The sequence below is a fragment of the Zonotrichia leucophrys genome, chromosome 1 (genome assembly GCF_028769735.1).
Source record: "Zonotrichia leucophrys gambelii isolate GWCS_2022_RI chromosome 1, RI_Zleu_2.0, whole genome shotgun sequence".
Lineage (NCBI taxonomy): Eukaryota > Metazoa > Chordata > Aves > Passeriformes > Passerellidae > Zonotrichia > Zonotrichia leucophrys.
In genome coordinates this window covers 20,809,079-20,825,079 of record NC_088169.1, presented here as the reverse complement: position 1 = coordinate 20,825,079, position 16,001 = coordinate 20,809,079, and the positions used below count along the sequence as shown (strand labels likewise).

Below are 16,001 nucleotides of genomic sequence, written 5' to 3'. Positions count from 1 at the left end.
GAGAGAGACCAGTTCTGCTGTTAGTAATTTTGTTTTCCTGGATTCAAAAATTAACAGCATTGAATGTTTTGTCTTTTTTAAAGTTGACTAAAGAATTTAAGACAGTTGAGAGGTGTCTTTGCTACAGAAGGAGAAGAAAATTTATCTGTGTTGAAACTTGCTAGCTGTCAGCATAAACTATTGGAAAAAGAAACCTTATAGAATAGGTGAGGAAATTGATACTTTGAAAGCTGAATGTTTTGGCTGCTTTTTGATTGGGCCTTATGATATTTAAGAAAGTCTTCTGTTATTTTAATGCACAATTTTAAAGCAAAAAAAGAAAAGGGAAATTATCACTTCCAGTTCTTTAAAGTAGTTTAAGATTTTGTATTTAAAAACCAATTATTTTTATTGTGGAAATGACTGTCACTTATTTTTATTTTTAATTATTTTGTATTATTCAGCTTTCTAGGCTGAAACGAGAATTGGCACAGATGAAGCAGGAGTTGCAATATAAAGAAAAAGGAGTGGAAACTCTGCAAGAGTAAGTTAAGAGTTCACGGGAGGATCCTTTTTTGGGGTTTGGGTTTATTTTTTAATTGCCTTTGAATGAATTTCATAGAAAAGTGTTGTCAAAAATAAAACATTAAAGGCTTTGCTTCAGACTTTCAGCTGTGATAGTGATGCAGGGTGATAACAATGTGAAAGGACCGAAGAAGAGTTAAACAGAATCCGTTGGAGTTGTGATTTTGTAGGTTCACATGCAAGAATAGCTTTATAGGCCATGTTCTTTAACTTTTCCTCAAGATATTGCCAAACTGGAATTAGATTTTAAAAAATATTTCCCAAATATGTTCTGGAGATACCTACTGCCTAGAGCATAGCCCAAAGTGCCATGCTGTTGAGTTGCTTCCCCATGGCAGTACCAACGCTTTCTGGCTGGGCACAGATCTTTTGCTAGAGGGATTTCTGTACACCACAATGCTGCTTCTCCCTGTTAGCTGATGGTCAGGCCATCTCATTCTGCACTGTGTGGCTGATTTGTGCTTGTACTGTAAATCTAGTGGTCTGTGAGACCTTGGGTTGTGTTGCATGTGTGCAGAATGTCTGCATGTAAAAGTGACTCCTTGTCTCCTCCCAGTAAGGAAAGGAAGCTCAGGGCAGTTTGCCGCTGCTCCAGGGCACTTAGGCAGCCCCGCTGTTTTCTGTGTGCACAGTGGTGTCAAAGGTTGTGAAATGTTGTGGTGACCCTCTCCCTGCCACTCTTCCTGCAGGCCATCTGATGGGAAGGGAGCTGCGTGCTGCCATCTGTGTGTGCTTAGTCACCTGCACACGTAGCTCACACACGGGATGCCCAGTGGGATAGGGAGAGAGGTTGCCAGGCCATGAAAAAGGTGGCAGGTAAACACAGGTTGTTGTGGCTTCCAGATTCCTTCAGCAAGGCCAGTGGCTAGACCAAGAGCTTGAACAGCACTTGGATCTGCCTTGGATATATGGCTGTGCATTAGAAACCTTGGCCTCTTTCCAGCATGCATGTGAACAAAGTGCCTAATGCAGGAGCTTCCTGAAAATGTTGTAACTGTTGCATGTCTAATGGATTTTGCAACATAAGTGCAGCAGCTGCAGAAATATTTTGAAGCTTTGGATTTATTGTGTTGGTGCTATAGAGCATGGGCTTTCACTTCAGGAATTCTGATGAAATTCCAGGGATCTTGGAGCAGTTAGGGTACTTACTTTCCAATTTTGATTGATACTATGATAACAAAACAAATTAAAGCAAGATTCTCAGATTTAAACTTTAAAAAAGAAGGAGTAACCCATACACTTAATATTTTTGGTGTGTCTGAATTGGTTTTTTAATAACAAAATTTTCTGTTTTTTTTTAAAAACAAGGCTCTTTTGCTTTATAGTGCATTTAGAAAGTTCCATAGGAGAAAACTTGTTCAACCAAAATACCAAAAATCTTGTATCTTGGCACATACAATGTAATCGTTTATTAATATATGTATTTTATTGAAGTATTTAGAGGTAGTTGGGGGAATAGATAATGTATGATATTAACTGAAAATTAGTAAAATAAATCATTCAAAGTATTTGCAGTTTTAATACACTAAGTAATATTTTAAAGATAGTCAACATATCAGTATGGTGGTGTAGATATGTAAACAGTAACAGAACAAAACCAATTTTGTCTTATGATTCTTAATAATATTTTCTTAGAGTAAGAATTACTATTCCATTTCTGCTTTTTAAATTTGTTTTCCTTTTCTTGGTTATTGGGTTATTTTAACAGTGTAGGTTCAATTATTTTATAAAAGGACTAACCACTTGACTAGGATGATTAAAGTATTTGAAGACCATTTGAAACTCAAGATTGTTTTAATTAGTGTAATTCATTTAAGATAGTCCACTAAAGTAGTGCAACTTTTTGAAAAATAAAGTCTGCAAATGATTAAGAATACAAATGTTAGTCTTGGATTATAGCCCAAGTCACGTTGCCCATGTTCCAGGATGGGGCTATAGGAGAGACGTTCAAGAGAGGAATTATTTTAAAGCATGTGTGATGATCAGTGGTCACTCTGGGTGTGCAGTTTAGAAGTTCAGGTGTGACAGCTCAGGGCTGCCATTGCTGCTGTTGCTGTGGTCGCCTCTGTCCCGTTGATGCACTGGGTGGCACTTGTTGTGCTTGCTGGAGCTGGGGAGAACCTTTTGCCTGTGAGTTACCTGGAGCTGTGTTCTGCTCTCTGCAATGACGACTTCACTTGTGAAACAGACTTGTGGTTTTGTTTTTGTTTCGTGCTTTTAAGTGTTTTTTTTATTTCCACTTCTGGTGAGATACATGTGGTTTTTTTGGGAGTATTTTGCTTCTAGGAGGAAGTGAGCCAATTTGGAGAGTACTTAAACTAACAGCTGAAGAGAGGAGCTTCTCTCACCTCCTTGTGTAGTCAGTAGACAAATTAGCCTGAAAGCCTAACTGTGCTTTAGTCTGTCCCTGTGCAATCTCTCTCCTACCTCCTGTATTTCTTGGGAGAGAAGGATCACTCAAGTCAAGTACCAAGGCTGAAGTAGTTTAGTTTTTCCATTTCCTCAAAGTAAATATATTGTCTGAAAAGGATTTCATTGCTCCTTCTTTAAAACAAAAATGCTGAGTTTTTTATACTCTGTTCCCCCCCTACCCCGCTTCCCTTTCCCCTTTAAAGTTTATTGCATTTCAGACATTTCCCACTTCTGTTACATTTTCTGAAGTTTTGGTCTGCGTCATTCTTCTTCCTTCTTGTGCTAAGTCAAATCTTCAAGTAACTGCCAAACTGCAAATGGCATGCATCCTGTTCAGGTTTTTTAAAGGCATGTACATCACTTTTTTTCAAGTGTAAGCCAAGAACAACATTAGGAACCATCAAACTTGGGGCTTTACATCTGGCTGAATGTTTGCTTTGAAACTGTTACCAAAATGGCATCATGTGCAGATATTGGAACTTGCTGCCAGGTGACTCTCTGTGCAGCCTTGCTTGGTATAGCTCTCAGAGAAGAGGCAGCTTTTATGGAGAGGGCGGTTGGGTTGCTCAGTATTTCCATCATTTTATGTTGCTGTGTGATTCCAATGCCTTTGTTAAATGCAAATCTCTTACATTGACATTTTCCATGTACAGTGTCTGCCTTGGACTGTGTTTTGTTTTCTGTTCTTTTTAATTTTAGTAAAATGGCTTAACCATCTTTGAGGAGAATGAAAAGAAAACAAAACCACAAAATGACTATAGAAGTGGGGTTTTATGAGTGGAGACATGATTGAGAGGGATTTTGATACTTCTACAACTTCAATACTGTCAGAATTCCAATGTTCATAGAACTGCAGGTTTATATCAGGACTGTATTTTCTACATTTTCATCTAAATTTGGTAATGTTGTGTGTGATAAACCTTTGGACGTGGGTTTGTGTTTGCCCAGTGGAGACTTTGTAGAGCTCGTTGTTTAAAGCCTGCAAAGATCCCCACCCTGCAGGATGGCGCACCTTGGCCTCCACCACCTTTGCCCCAAGGTATGTCTGCTCCTGTCACAGTCCAAACTTACAGGGTTAAATATGAGCCTTTTCTGGAGCAAATTCCTTCCTCTGGCCTGGCAGCAGGGACTCAGAAGGAGGAGCAGTTCCTTCTCTCCTGTGTTTTCAGTGACCCCACTGCTCCCCAGCAGGAATTCTGGAGGAAGAAGGCGTTTAGCAACAAAGGAAATGAAAACTTGGCCAGTTGGCCAAGAGAGCAGAGTGAATGCTGTGAGAAGTTGGGAGTGACAAGGAATTAGGACTGGCTAAACAATTTGTAGCTACAGACTAATTTAGAGGTTAGGAGATCTGAAAAAACTTTAAAATTAGATTTTTGCTGAAGTACTTGCTTGTGCTTTGGTGGAGGAAAATGGAGGAAAATGGAATCTGCCCCATAGGACTGAAACAATGACCAAACATTAGTAGTCTGTGTATCCTAGAAACATCTTCATATCTTTACAGTCTTGCATGTTAGTTGAATATTCTTGCTATGCATACAAAGGTCTGATCTATATTTTTAGCATGCTATTTTCCATTAATAAAAATGGAAGACTCCTGTTAACTCTATGGCTTTCAGAAATAGAACTTTATGAAAAAAGGGAAAAGAATTGTTAGACAATAAATAACAGGTAATTTTGTAAGCTACTTTAGTCAGTTTGGGTTGCCAGCAATACTGATTTAAGCCTAAATATTTTTGGCAGTAGGAACTTCTCCAATTCTGTCCTTAAACAAATATCAATTCATAAGCTGGGCTCCAAAGTGGCGTCCAGGAACATGAATATGTGGATAACTGGACAGAAATCTGGTTGAAATTAAATAATTTCCTTTTCCTGAAATGCCACCTTAGTCCTGGCAAACGGTATAATGAACAGTTGTGTTGAAGGCATTTTCATGTCTAATATTTGAATATAGTTCCTAACATTACAGTTACCTTCATATAAAAATGTATTATCTTTTTAATGTGACTTTTAGTGACTTGGATTAGTTGTTTTATCTGCTCAGGTTTTCAGATAAACTTAGTGAAGACCCAACATTTTGAAAATAAAAACAAACAAACCCCCAACTTTAATACACATGACATTTAAGTCCTTTCTTGTTCTTGAACCACTATTCATAAAAGATTATATGTTTTCTTATGTAATTTGGGGAAATTTGTGTTCAAAGAAAAATCTTGAGAATCAGACTTTTGTGTTGTCTCCAAAAAGAATAACTGTCAGAAAACAAATTAAAACTGTAAAAATCAACCTGTTTTTTTTCTAAATATTTTGAGCTACACAATAAAACCACAGGATTTTCATTTACTCCTTTTGATTTTTCATTTTAAAGTTTTAATTTTAAAACAAGTAATCAGGTGTAAGGGGAATTGCACTGCTTGTGTTTTAACTGGCAAAACACACCGAGAGACTTTTGTTGACACTCTTAGTTCAATGTAATAGCTATCTTGAAACTTGTTAGTTAGTTTCAATATTTTAAATAGAGTTTGGGTATTCTTCTGTATGCATGGCATGCCCTCTCCTACTGCATCTTTTGTAGATTGATGTACTTTGTCATGAACAATGTGTGTTTTTTCCTCAGCTCTGTTAACCTGACGTACCTTTTCCTGAAGCTATTCGTTCTTAGCATTGGCCCAAAGACCTTTAAACTTACCACATTTTCTCTATACACATTCTTTTCATGATAGATTAACAGGAAAATTTAGTTTTCCATATTTTAACAGGAACTTCACATGATTTGCAATAGTTGCTGTAAATACAACCTGTTAAAACTCCATAGCCATTTGTTGTAAATCCAAGACCAAATAGTTCCTCTGATAAATTCACTATAGTCTCTTGTCTTATTCTTTATCTATAAATCAAAGGAAATTATCAAGATGATACACTGGACTAGTCTTCTGCCTCCTGATATGTTGTCCTTTACTATTGTGAAATGTTGGAAAAAAGGTTTAAAACTCAGCCAGTGGATGTTCCACTTGAGTGATTTTAATATCTCAAGATGGAAACGTTAGTATTACTTCAGTCTTATGTCGTAGCTTGTGCTCTTGCTTCTTGCTCAAAAGTGTAAAATCTTCTGGGATGTTCCCATATCATGTTTTTCAGTGCAGAATGATAATGTCTTATAGATATCTTATGGAAAAGATAGTTTAAGAGGCCTATAATGGCAGGATAGCATTTGCAATAAAATTTTAGGCATTAAAATTTTCTTCCTGAGAAAATTTAAATGCATTTGTTAGAAACTTCTAAAGCAAGATCAAGTAGAAGCCCTGGAAGAGATACTGCAATATGTGATGCTGCATGAAAAATACAACAGCCAGACCGCTCAACCTTTTGAGTTATAACCATCTAGGTTAGTTTTAGGTTAATTTTGCTTTTGGTGCATGAAATCACCCACAGACATTGCTCATAAGTAAGCTCTGCACTAGGATATTAAACCCAGGAAATTTGTTGCTTCTGCAGAACCTGGGTAGATAATTGCTTTGCTTTGTCTTTAGAGTGGTCTTGGCACTGAGTGCTGTGTTAATTCCAAGTAGAGTATCATTTTTTTCCTGGAAATGAAGTGGTACATGAATAAACAAGGTCTTAGAAAGTCCATGTGCTATCTAATGATGTGAAAATTCCTAAATTTGTCTTAATATTTTCAACAGGATTGATCGTAAGATGTCAAATGCTCATACAAATTACAGACTGGATGAAGCACAAGCTATCATGAGTGAACTTCGAAGCATAAAGAAAGCTATATGCACAGGTGAAAAAGAAAGGCAGGACCTTATGCAGGTAAAAAATATGCTGCTAAATAGTGGTAACCTATCTCTGTCTTCTTGCTTGGGATTGCATTGGGTTTACCAAGTTTAAATAAGAAAGTAGGATGGCCTAAACTGATTTTTCTGTTTGATAATAAACAATAGCAAGCAGTTCAAAAATGGTAAGTGGCCATTGTCTATACTGCAAGCACAGGACTTCATATGCATTTCGTATTTTTGTCTAAAGTTTCATTTAGCTCAGTGTTTCATTGAATATACCTTTTAATTGCTGCTGTGTTGATAGTTGCTATGTAGTAATTACATGGTATTAAGAAAAAGCCTTTGTCATTTGTGGTAGTTGTTTTTAATTTTATTTTATGTCTCTTTGCATTACCTATAATGAAGTAGGATTGAGAGTTCATGTGCTAAAATATTTTATCCTTGTGTCAACCATGTTTTTCCCTTTGTATGTATTTACCCACAGTGGATCTCTGTCAGTGTCACACTTTTTGCCCCAAGCTCTCAAGTTTGCGAGTATATCAAGGCTCTTGTTAGTTTCAAAATGTTCTCACAAAACCTTCAAATAGTATGAATAAATACAATGTATATGCAAGCATGAAATTGATGAGTTAGAGCATGAGGATTCAAGGGGGGAGATACAAACCTAAGTAGTGGAACTTGTGAATGGTTTCTGTGCTCTGCCTCAAACTCCCAGTTGTGTGTTTGTTATTAATGTGATAAGAGCTTGATCAGAGAACAATAACCCTCTGCCACCAAGGGATTTCACTGCAGACCTGCCTGAATATGCTGCACATACAGAGAGGTGATAAGGACAGTTCTCTTTACCCAGTCTTGAAGCATTTGTTTGGAAGAAGGCATCTTTGCTACCTAAAGTTATGGAACCATACAAATTACCATTGCTGTGCAAATGTTTTTTTTCAGTTTTCTCTGCAGTAGTGTTTTTCAGTTTTTTTCTTTTCAGTTGTTAAATGATATAGGAAATTTATAATCTACAAATTATGAATTTCCATAGTTATGCAATTATTAAGTCTCCAGCGCATTACACAAAGATCATCTGATGGACCACAGATCCCTTGTTCAAGTAGACAGAACACTGAAGTCACTATGAAAAGTTTCTGCCTTGGCAACTTTCAGCATACTTGTTATTTTGGGCTGGCCGAGTTTTAAAGTGATTCTCAGTGTTCCATGTGCCTAGCTAGCAAGAAGTGCTTAGAAAGACTGTTCTTCATGGATGCAATAACACTCATTTTAGGAAACTAACTGGTAATATAAGGACTTATGTGTGAGATCTTGGAGCAGTTTAATTACTGGCCTTGTTTTTACTTCCCCAGTAGATTTTTTTACCTCTTTTCCTTACGTTTTCTGCCCTCAGTGGCATTAAATCCAGCTGTAAACATTCAGATACTTTGAAAATCATATTTGGCAAACCAACTTTAAATGTGCTTGCAGTTTCTTTAAATAGTGTTGTGGTAGTTAGAACTCTAGGATCAAGGATTGGGCAGTACTGGCAGGACCAGAATGTAGAAGTTGTACAAAACAAAAGCAAAAATGAACGTGTTTCATCCTTCTTCATGACTTTGTGTGATGTACAGGAAATAGGAGTCTAGAAAGTATCTTTTTTTAAATTAGTTGCAATCTTTTCTGACAGAATCCAATATTACAGCATTAGAGTATATGCAGTCCAGGAGAATGTAGAAAACAATTGTTCCACACAAGTGTAGCATGCAAAACATTTCTTCATGTTTTGTTATAATGGCTATACAGAATGAAATGTCATCATTTACAAGATCTGTATTTGTAAAAATGGTGTATTTTTGCCAGCTTACTGTGCTCTGCAAAAATACCCAGCTCTCTTTTTAAATTTTGACCAAAAAAAAAAACTTTTGGTGTCACCAAAGTATTCTGTGCTATACCTTTTAATAGCTATTGAATATTATTGTCGTAGATTTAGTTAGCTATGTCAAATAAGTACAAGTCTCTTTTAAATGTCTTCCTAATAAGTTCAGAATTCAATTTTTATTTTCCTATTAATATTGGAGTTGTACTGTCCTTGAAAACACTACATTTTAAAGCTATTGTTGTTCAGAAAAAATTTTTAGGAAATCTTTTTTCGTTTGAAATTTGTTAATAGATGATTTAGAAGCATAGTGTAAAAAATATGGGGTTTTATTTCAGAAAAGGGAAGCAGACTGTTTCTTACTACTTTTTAGTTTTAGATCTGGCCAGTGTAAGCAACAGAACTAAACATAGTAGAAGTGACTCAGTCTTGTGTAGGTGCTTGGAAAATTGTAACTGTTGTAGAAGTATGATAATTGGTTTAGTTGTGTGGGTGAGGGTGGTCTGATTTAAATTGGATGCTGTGATTACAAATAAAGCAAAATATGCAGTGCTACTGCTCAAAAGAAGTGGGCAGACTTCTTATATAAGGTTGAATAATAAAGGTGTATGGTTAGGTTCCTGAAAACAGCATGTTTATTTCTCCTCCCCCATCTCTTTCCTTATTTTGTTTCTGTTCAGTATGTGTATGCTTTTAAAATGTCATCCTTGGAGAGCAATGGAGTTTGGTTTTTGTGGGGTTTTTATTTCTTCTTTTTTCTTTTCACTTTGTTACCAGATAAATTGGCTAAATAGGTTAGATAGGAAGTGCATTGAAATTGTGCAGAGTGCTCCCAAATCAACAGATAATGGTGAAATGACAGTGCTCATTTCTCTGTTTTTGGGTACGTCTGGGCTGGTGTGCCTAGAACTTCACATTAACAGGAGGCTTATTGGACAGTTTCTGTGGGATTGCCATAAACAATCCTTAAACTCCAGATGAGAGATGGATTCCTCTGTGTAGCTGGGGAGGAAGTTACTCCTACTGTTTATAATAACAATTATAAATTGTTTCTGTCTAAAAATGTGCTAACTCTGGTTGTAATTTTCCATGTTAGGGTTGCTGGTGCCTGTTTTCACTCATCCAACTAGAAGGACTTAAAGCATTTATGCTTGCCCTAGGGCATTGTCATCTGTGCATGTAGATGTAAGTTAAAGTGATGCTGCTTGGTGATTGCCACCTGTCAAATGCTTCCTAATTTCTAAGTAGGGGCCAGGATTCAGCAACTGTGCCTGGATAGGAAGCCTGGCCAGCAGCCAAGTGGCCCTTCATTACCTGCCAGGGAGAATGCTTGAGGGCATCAGGGCCAGACCAGGAGTTCATAAAGTAGCTGAAATACAGGCAAAAATTTAGACTTAAGTTCTAGCATCAGGATCTGTGGTATTGCACATACCTGTAATATAATGTGTTAGTCAAAGGTGGCAGATGGAACATAACTTATTAGGAGAAACTCCAGGTTTTCTAAATCCTGAGTTTTTGTTGATGCAACTGGCCATGCTTTACTGGAAAGAGGCCATGATCTGAATTTATTATTTCCATGTTACAAACCCATTAGAGACCCCTCTTGATCCTCCATACAGCAGGAGTCTTGACAGGACTGGATGATTTCCAGTGAGTTTTGAAGAAGAGAGTTAGACAGGAGTCTACAGTTTTCATAAAGTAAGAGTTGTGGGGTTTTTCCCACATTGTGGAGCAGTTCCTTTCTTAAGGATAAAGAGGCACTAGCTAGGGATCTCTTGGCAATGCAACTTGAAATGAAATTTGCAGTTTCAGGCTGAGAAGAAAATATGTTTTTTATCCTTCGTACTAAAATGGCTTATTTCAGTTGGGAGGTGGCAGAAGAATTGACTTTTTTGGTGGACCCAAGACAAGTTAAGCTTCTGGAGGCAAGTGGTGGTAGGCTTGTCCTACTGCCAGCACGTCTGGCATTGCTCTGTGCTGTCCTCTCTCCTTGCCAATGCTGCTTGTGAAATCCCAGCCCCTCTCAGACCTGTAGAGAGCAGGCAGAGACTGAAGAGGGAGCAGCACAAGCTGTCCCATACCTGGCATGAACCACGTGCCATTCCCTAATAGGAGGGAAACAGAGTGTGTGATTTAAAGGGTTGTCAGGGAGGAGCACAGGGCCCCACTCTTGTGGCTGGGGAGCCCACTTGCTCACTCATCCTGTATCAGGCTGGGTGTTCTCCTTCTTTTTCATCTCTGGTGGAGCTGGCCTGAGGGAGGGGCTGGTATATGAGAGCAAAGTGAATGGAGCATGTATGATGGAAATGGAGGCCATCAGAAAAAGCTGCTTTGCTGGCTAGTTCCAGGCCTGCTACAGTTCCATAATCCTGGGTGCTTCCTGGGCTCTCAAACCAGATGCCCTCAGCATGGCCTTGCTCTTCTTGTCAGTACCAAACAGTTGCTATTACACAGGTTCATTTCTAGACTCTACTAATTGAATTTGATGTAAGAAAAAGCAGCATTCTGTGTTACCCTTTTTAAACTACACTTTGAAGACTCAGAAATCTTCTGATAATTGGTTATGGACAGTAACCTCGGCTTTTTGCAAATCACTGGTAGTCAGAGCCACTGAAATTCCTGAGGACCAGTCTTTCCCCAATGCAATGCCCCTGACTCTGTAATTCAGACACTAGAGTAAGCAGTTTTAGTAAGTTTTTTATGTGTATTTTCTGAACTGAATTTTTTTATTGTGTTATGATTTATAAATTACTACAGATTTTCAAATTTCTGATAATTTTTTACCCCACATTTTTAGATTGTCCTTTTTTCTGTGAAGGATGGGTGAGAGGACAGAATGTTTTTCATTTTTGTGTGATGTGTAATGCTTAGGATCTCTGTCATAAATGACAGCTGGTGATTTTGTTACTAATACTACATTATCTTTAAATTTTGAATAAGAGAGAATGCACAATGAGAAAGTAAAAGTGATACTAACAATTTTGTTTAAGAGCCTGTCAACCAAGTTTATATTGTCAAAAAAGTTTTTTTTGTTATTTTGTGTGATTCTGTCATATTCCCCTTTCCCCTCAAAGACTGATGTTTCTGCTTTACTCTGACAGTTTGTGTCATTGTCTAGACATTTCAGCGATGTCCCTTGCTTAACCCAAAGTGTAAAATATCTCTTAACTATGTGAACCCTGGCTAAGAGAGCACAGGGATGATATCAGCTGTCATAAAAGGGCAATCAATACAAGGTATTCATCAAGTTGGATGAGATAACAGTAGTGACTAAGGAATGTAACCTGTGCAGAAGATGGCAAAAGGGCAGGTGAATCACATTTGTCTTCCCTATCAGCTAATGTGAAGTTGACAGCTGCTAGATTTAAAGAGCTGCAAGCCATCCAGAAGATAAAACATTCACAGATCTAAAACAAATAATATAAAGTCTGCTTACTGTTACATGCATCTTTTAAAAAGAGAGGTTTATTTCAAAGCAAACCTTTTGCATGCTGCTAACACAACAATGAATTTTACTTTCTGTAAATAGCTCTGTATAGGCAGGCTACCAGTCTTTTTAAACAATTTAAATGTTTTTTACCTGTTATTAGAAAGTATTATAAGAACAATTTTTTCTAATATTTTTAAATATGTCTTCTCCTTTAGAGCCTGGCCAAATTAACAGATGGATTCAGGAATAGCTGTTGTATTACAGATTCCCTGCAGGATCTCCAGCACAATTCTAGTTCACTCAGTGACTCCTGTTTACCTCAACAACACTGTGATGCTTGTTCTCAGACTGACATCACTGGAGAGGTATGTGAGTGTTCCTGTGTGAAACATTTGCTGTACAAAATTAGCTGCTTTTGAACTACAGTGATACAGTGTTACTTATACTGTTAATTAAAGAGGTGTTGGCTGGAGCAGAAGGAAAAATCCAAAGCATTACTGCTGCTGAGGGAGTTGCATTTGCTTGTTGTTTCCGCTGTGTGCAAGCTATGGGCTTGGGGGTTCTGCTGCTGGAGCGTGGCAGAAGGATGCAGGGGCATGCTCGTGGGCAGTGACAGGTAAAGGCAGCTCCTGGACTCAGCCAGCCCAGCAGAACCCTTACTGCATCACCTCTTTGGTGACTGCAGGCTCATCTTGGAGTAACAGCTCTTGCTTAGGTGTCCATGGACCCTTCTCTTCATATTCCCAGCTCTGAATTACTGATACTTGTAATAAGGCAGGAAGGAAGAAAGTCCTTTAGCCAGCTTGCAGTTGGAGTAGAGACATGATTTTGCATGAGATGTTTGCATTGGGGTAGTAGTAATAGCTGTGTATTTTTTTAAATTTTATTTTTTATATTTTGTTTTTATCATATGCATATTCATTGTTCATATGTATTGAAGATGTCTAGTAGATCTCTGCTCCTTTCCTCTGTCTAAGACAAGGAAAGTATTTTTTATTCTCAAAGTATTTTTCTTAATCAACAAAATTTACAATGTAGTCTATTACACCTTTGTGCTCAAATATGCCTTTAAATATGGTATTTGAGGAGAACATACTGGCATTCCTTGGAAATTGTTCTATCTGAATGAAATTGTGTACTCCAAATAATAGTAACTAAAAATTCAGCTTGCACTAGTACCATGGCAACCCAGTTGTTAGTCAGTAATAAAACATATGCCTCTGTGGATGACTGACACCAAAGCAAGAAGACAACTTGTTTGTAGTTTGTTTGTACGGTAGTTTACATGGTACCTTTACATTTAGTTAGAAATCATCTCTTTGTTGGCTTTACCATCCCATTTCTCACCTATTATAATCCTCCTTCACTGCTGGCTAGTTGTCAGATTGGAAGTCTCCAGAAGGTCCCTACAGAAGAGGAAATCTTGTTTTTGAGAAAACTGAGCTAATGCTCGGGTGTGTTTCAGGGTGTTAGGCAGATGGTGCCTTCGGGGTGTAATTTTTCAGATGGGCCATGGATGAGATTATTGAATTCTGAAACAAATTATCAAAAGGAACACAGGAGCATTTTCTCATTTGCAGTACACAATCCAAGACAAGTACACTATGGAAATTATGTTTATCAGGTGTAGGCTTTTTGTAAGGGAAACAAAAATACATAATTACCTGAATCTTTTCACAGAACTATTGTTAGTGCCATGTGAGTAGAAAAAAGGTGGAGTTTTTACCCATGGGTTGATGGGGACAGAAAAAGCAGCAGCTAGAGGAGAACTCTGGAGGTGCAGCAATGCTCTTGTGTAGGAGTTTAGGTTTTAACTATTAGACCATACACACACAAACTTCTGAGGAGGGAAGTGCTAATGCCCTAAAATAATAAATTGCTGTAGAAACACTATGCAGTAGCAGTTGCAACATAAATACACATTCTACAACTGCTTCAAGGATCAGGTGGATTTTTTTGTACTTATGTTTAAAATGCGCTAATGTTGTAGGTGCTGGGTAACACATCACAGTACAGGGAGTGTAATCTGAATTGCTTCTAATAAAAGTATTCATAAAATAGCCATATAAAATAGCAGAATATTTCAATTAAAACACTCTTTGTCTTGTAGACTTGGATAAAGTTGAAATGCTTTGACCATTTGTCAATGATTCAATTTGCTAACCCTTGATTTCCAGGTTAATAATTTATTGAAACTACTTATTTATCTTCCCTGCTTTTAGCAAGAAATTAGTTTTGCATTTCTAAGGCATAAAATTGATTTTTTGTTATGTTACTAGTTAAAGCATAGAGGTTTCTTTAGTGAATCCAGTAAGGAAGACTAATATATCCCTTTCATTATTGTGATGAGAGTGTTTTCAACTTGTTTCTTTCTTTCTTTCTTTTTCCTCCTCTCTGTGCTATTCAACTCTGCAAGTTTGGATTTGATGACAAAACAAGACTTGTAGACAAAGTAAGGCTGAACTGGCAATATGAAGAGGCCAAGAAAAGGTAATTAAAGATAAATCTATTGGGTTTTATATTTACTTTTGTGATTAAAGTTTTCAAAGTAGAACTGGACCCAGCCTCCTAGCTGAAATGTCTTTGGGAAGACTAATTTGCTCTCTATTGAGTAGTTCACAGATAATGAAAGTTTAGGTAAATATAAGACTTTATCATCAGATTATTATATTTGTTTGCAGAGATAAAGCTAAATGTCAGCCCTGTTCTATACTTGTATAAACACAAAATTGTAGTGGTTCAATTAAACTGTTTTACATTTTTTCGCCCTCTTTCTCAAACCTAGATATAAACAGTCTTTAAATTTACACTTATCAGTCTGGTCTGTCAGGATACCCAAAGCCTTGCATACCTGTGTCTTTAGTTCAGTGTACTGAAGGCATGAAGAAGAAAGAATGCTGAACTTCCTGTGAGATAAATGAAGATGTTAGAGCAGAACAGAAGGGTACATAAAAATAAATGTTGAAATTGGAAAAAAATTCTGATAGAAATGATAAAAAGTATTACTTTAAATAGATTGGTTCTTCTATAAGTCCTACAGTCTAAATGCTTATTGTAAGTATTTCTCTTGTGGAGGCTAGTCTTGCAGTGTTTTTTTCATTAGTTTATTGAAATGTTAAAAGTACAATCTACTTAAATAATTTAGCAGGTCCTCATGGAACCTCACTGTTTTCAAACTATTTGCCACATATTCAGGACAGTAGTGTGGGTGCAGGTGATTTACTTAAAGTCAGTAAATTAATGCACTTATGATTATTTTGATTTTTGAGGGTAGAATATTCTGTTACTTAATTTGACTGACACTCAGATTCAATATAGTTAACTTCAAAAACAGTAGTTTTAAAATTTGTATAAATTAGGATTTCTTTTTCTTTTTAATATGTTCTATTCTACCATTTTTTTACATTTCTCAGAACAAGAATTAGAAAAAAGTTAAATTCTTTTGCCTCTTTTTTTCATATCATGGTGACTTTTTCTTTAGGGGCATCTGTAATACTGTCACATGTCTTAGCAAGAATTGGAAGTTTATAGGCAGTACACCATTTTATTGTTCTTGGAAAATTTACCCACATCTAGACACAATACAGGCTTCAAAAAATTAAGTTGGTACAAGCAAGTTAGGTAAACACAGCTAAATCTTCAGGATTTGTAACTTGAATGTAAGTCTGTGTCATACATACTGTGTGTAAATACCAGTGAATATTACCTAATAAAATTAAATAACTGGGGGAAAAAAGAACAAAACAAAATGTTTCTGTGTCCTGTGTTTGCTTACAGGCTAATTTAGCACTTAATAGTCCAGTGATAATTTAGCAACTTAGAGTTGCTAAAAGAAGAATGATGGAATTTAGTTTTATACTGTTCAGTTTAACAGAGCCACTGATGCTGTGAAGATTGTATTAAAATATTTTTAGTTCAGCTTCCTGACATAGCTTTTCTGTGTTTTTTAAAACAATTATCT

At 36.8% G+C, this 16,001-nt stretch overlaps 1 protein-coding gene across 3 annotated transcripts in view; it reads left to right on the top strand.

The window, feature by feature from the left end:
* The window catches only part of WWC3 (WWC family member 3), a 98,769-nt gene that overhangs the window by 46,637 nt on the left and 36,131 nt on the right, over nt 1-16,001 (top strand). For all 3 annotated transcript variants that reach the window (XM_064708658.1, XM_064708676.1, XM_064708666.1), the window contains exons 5-8: nt 444-523; nt 6,657-6,786; nt 12,256-12,405; nt 14,457-14,530. In XM_064708658.1, the coding sequence (XP_064564728.1) occupies nt 444-523; nt 6,657-6,786; nt 12,256-12,405; nt 14,457-14,530 (434 nt within the window). The remainder of the gene's footprint in view (nt 1-443; nt 524-6,656; nt 6,787-12,255; nt 12,406-14,456; nt 14,531-16,001) is intronic.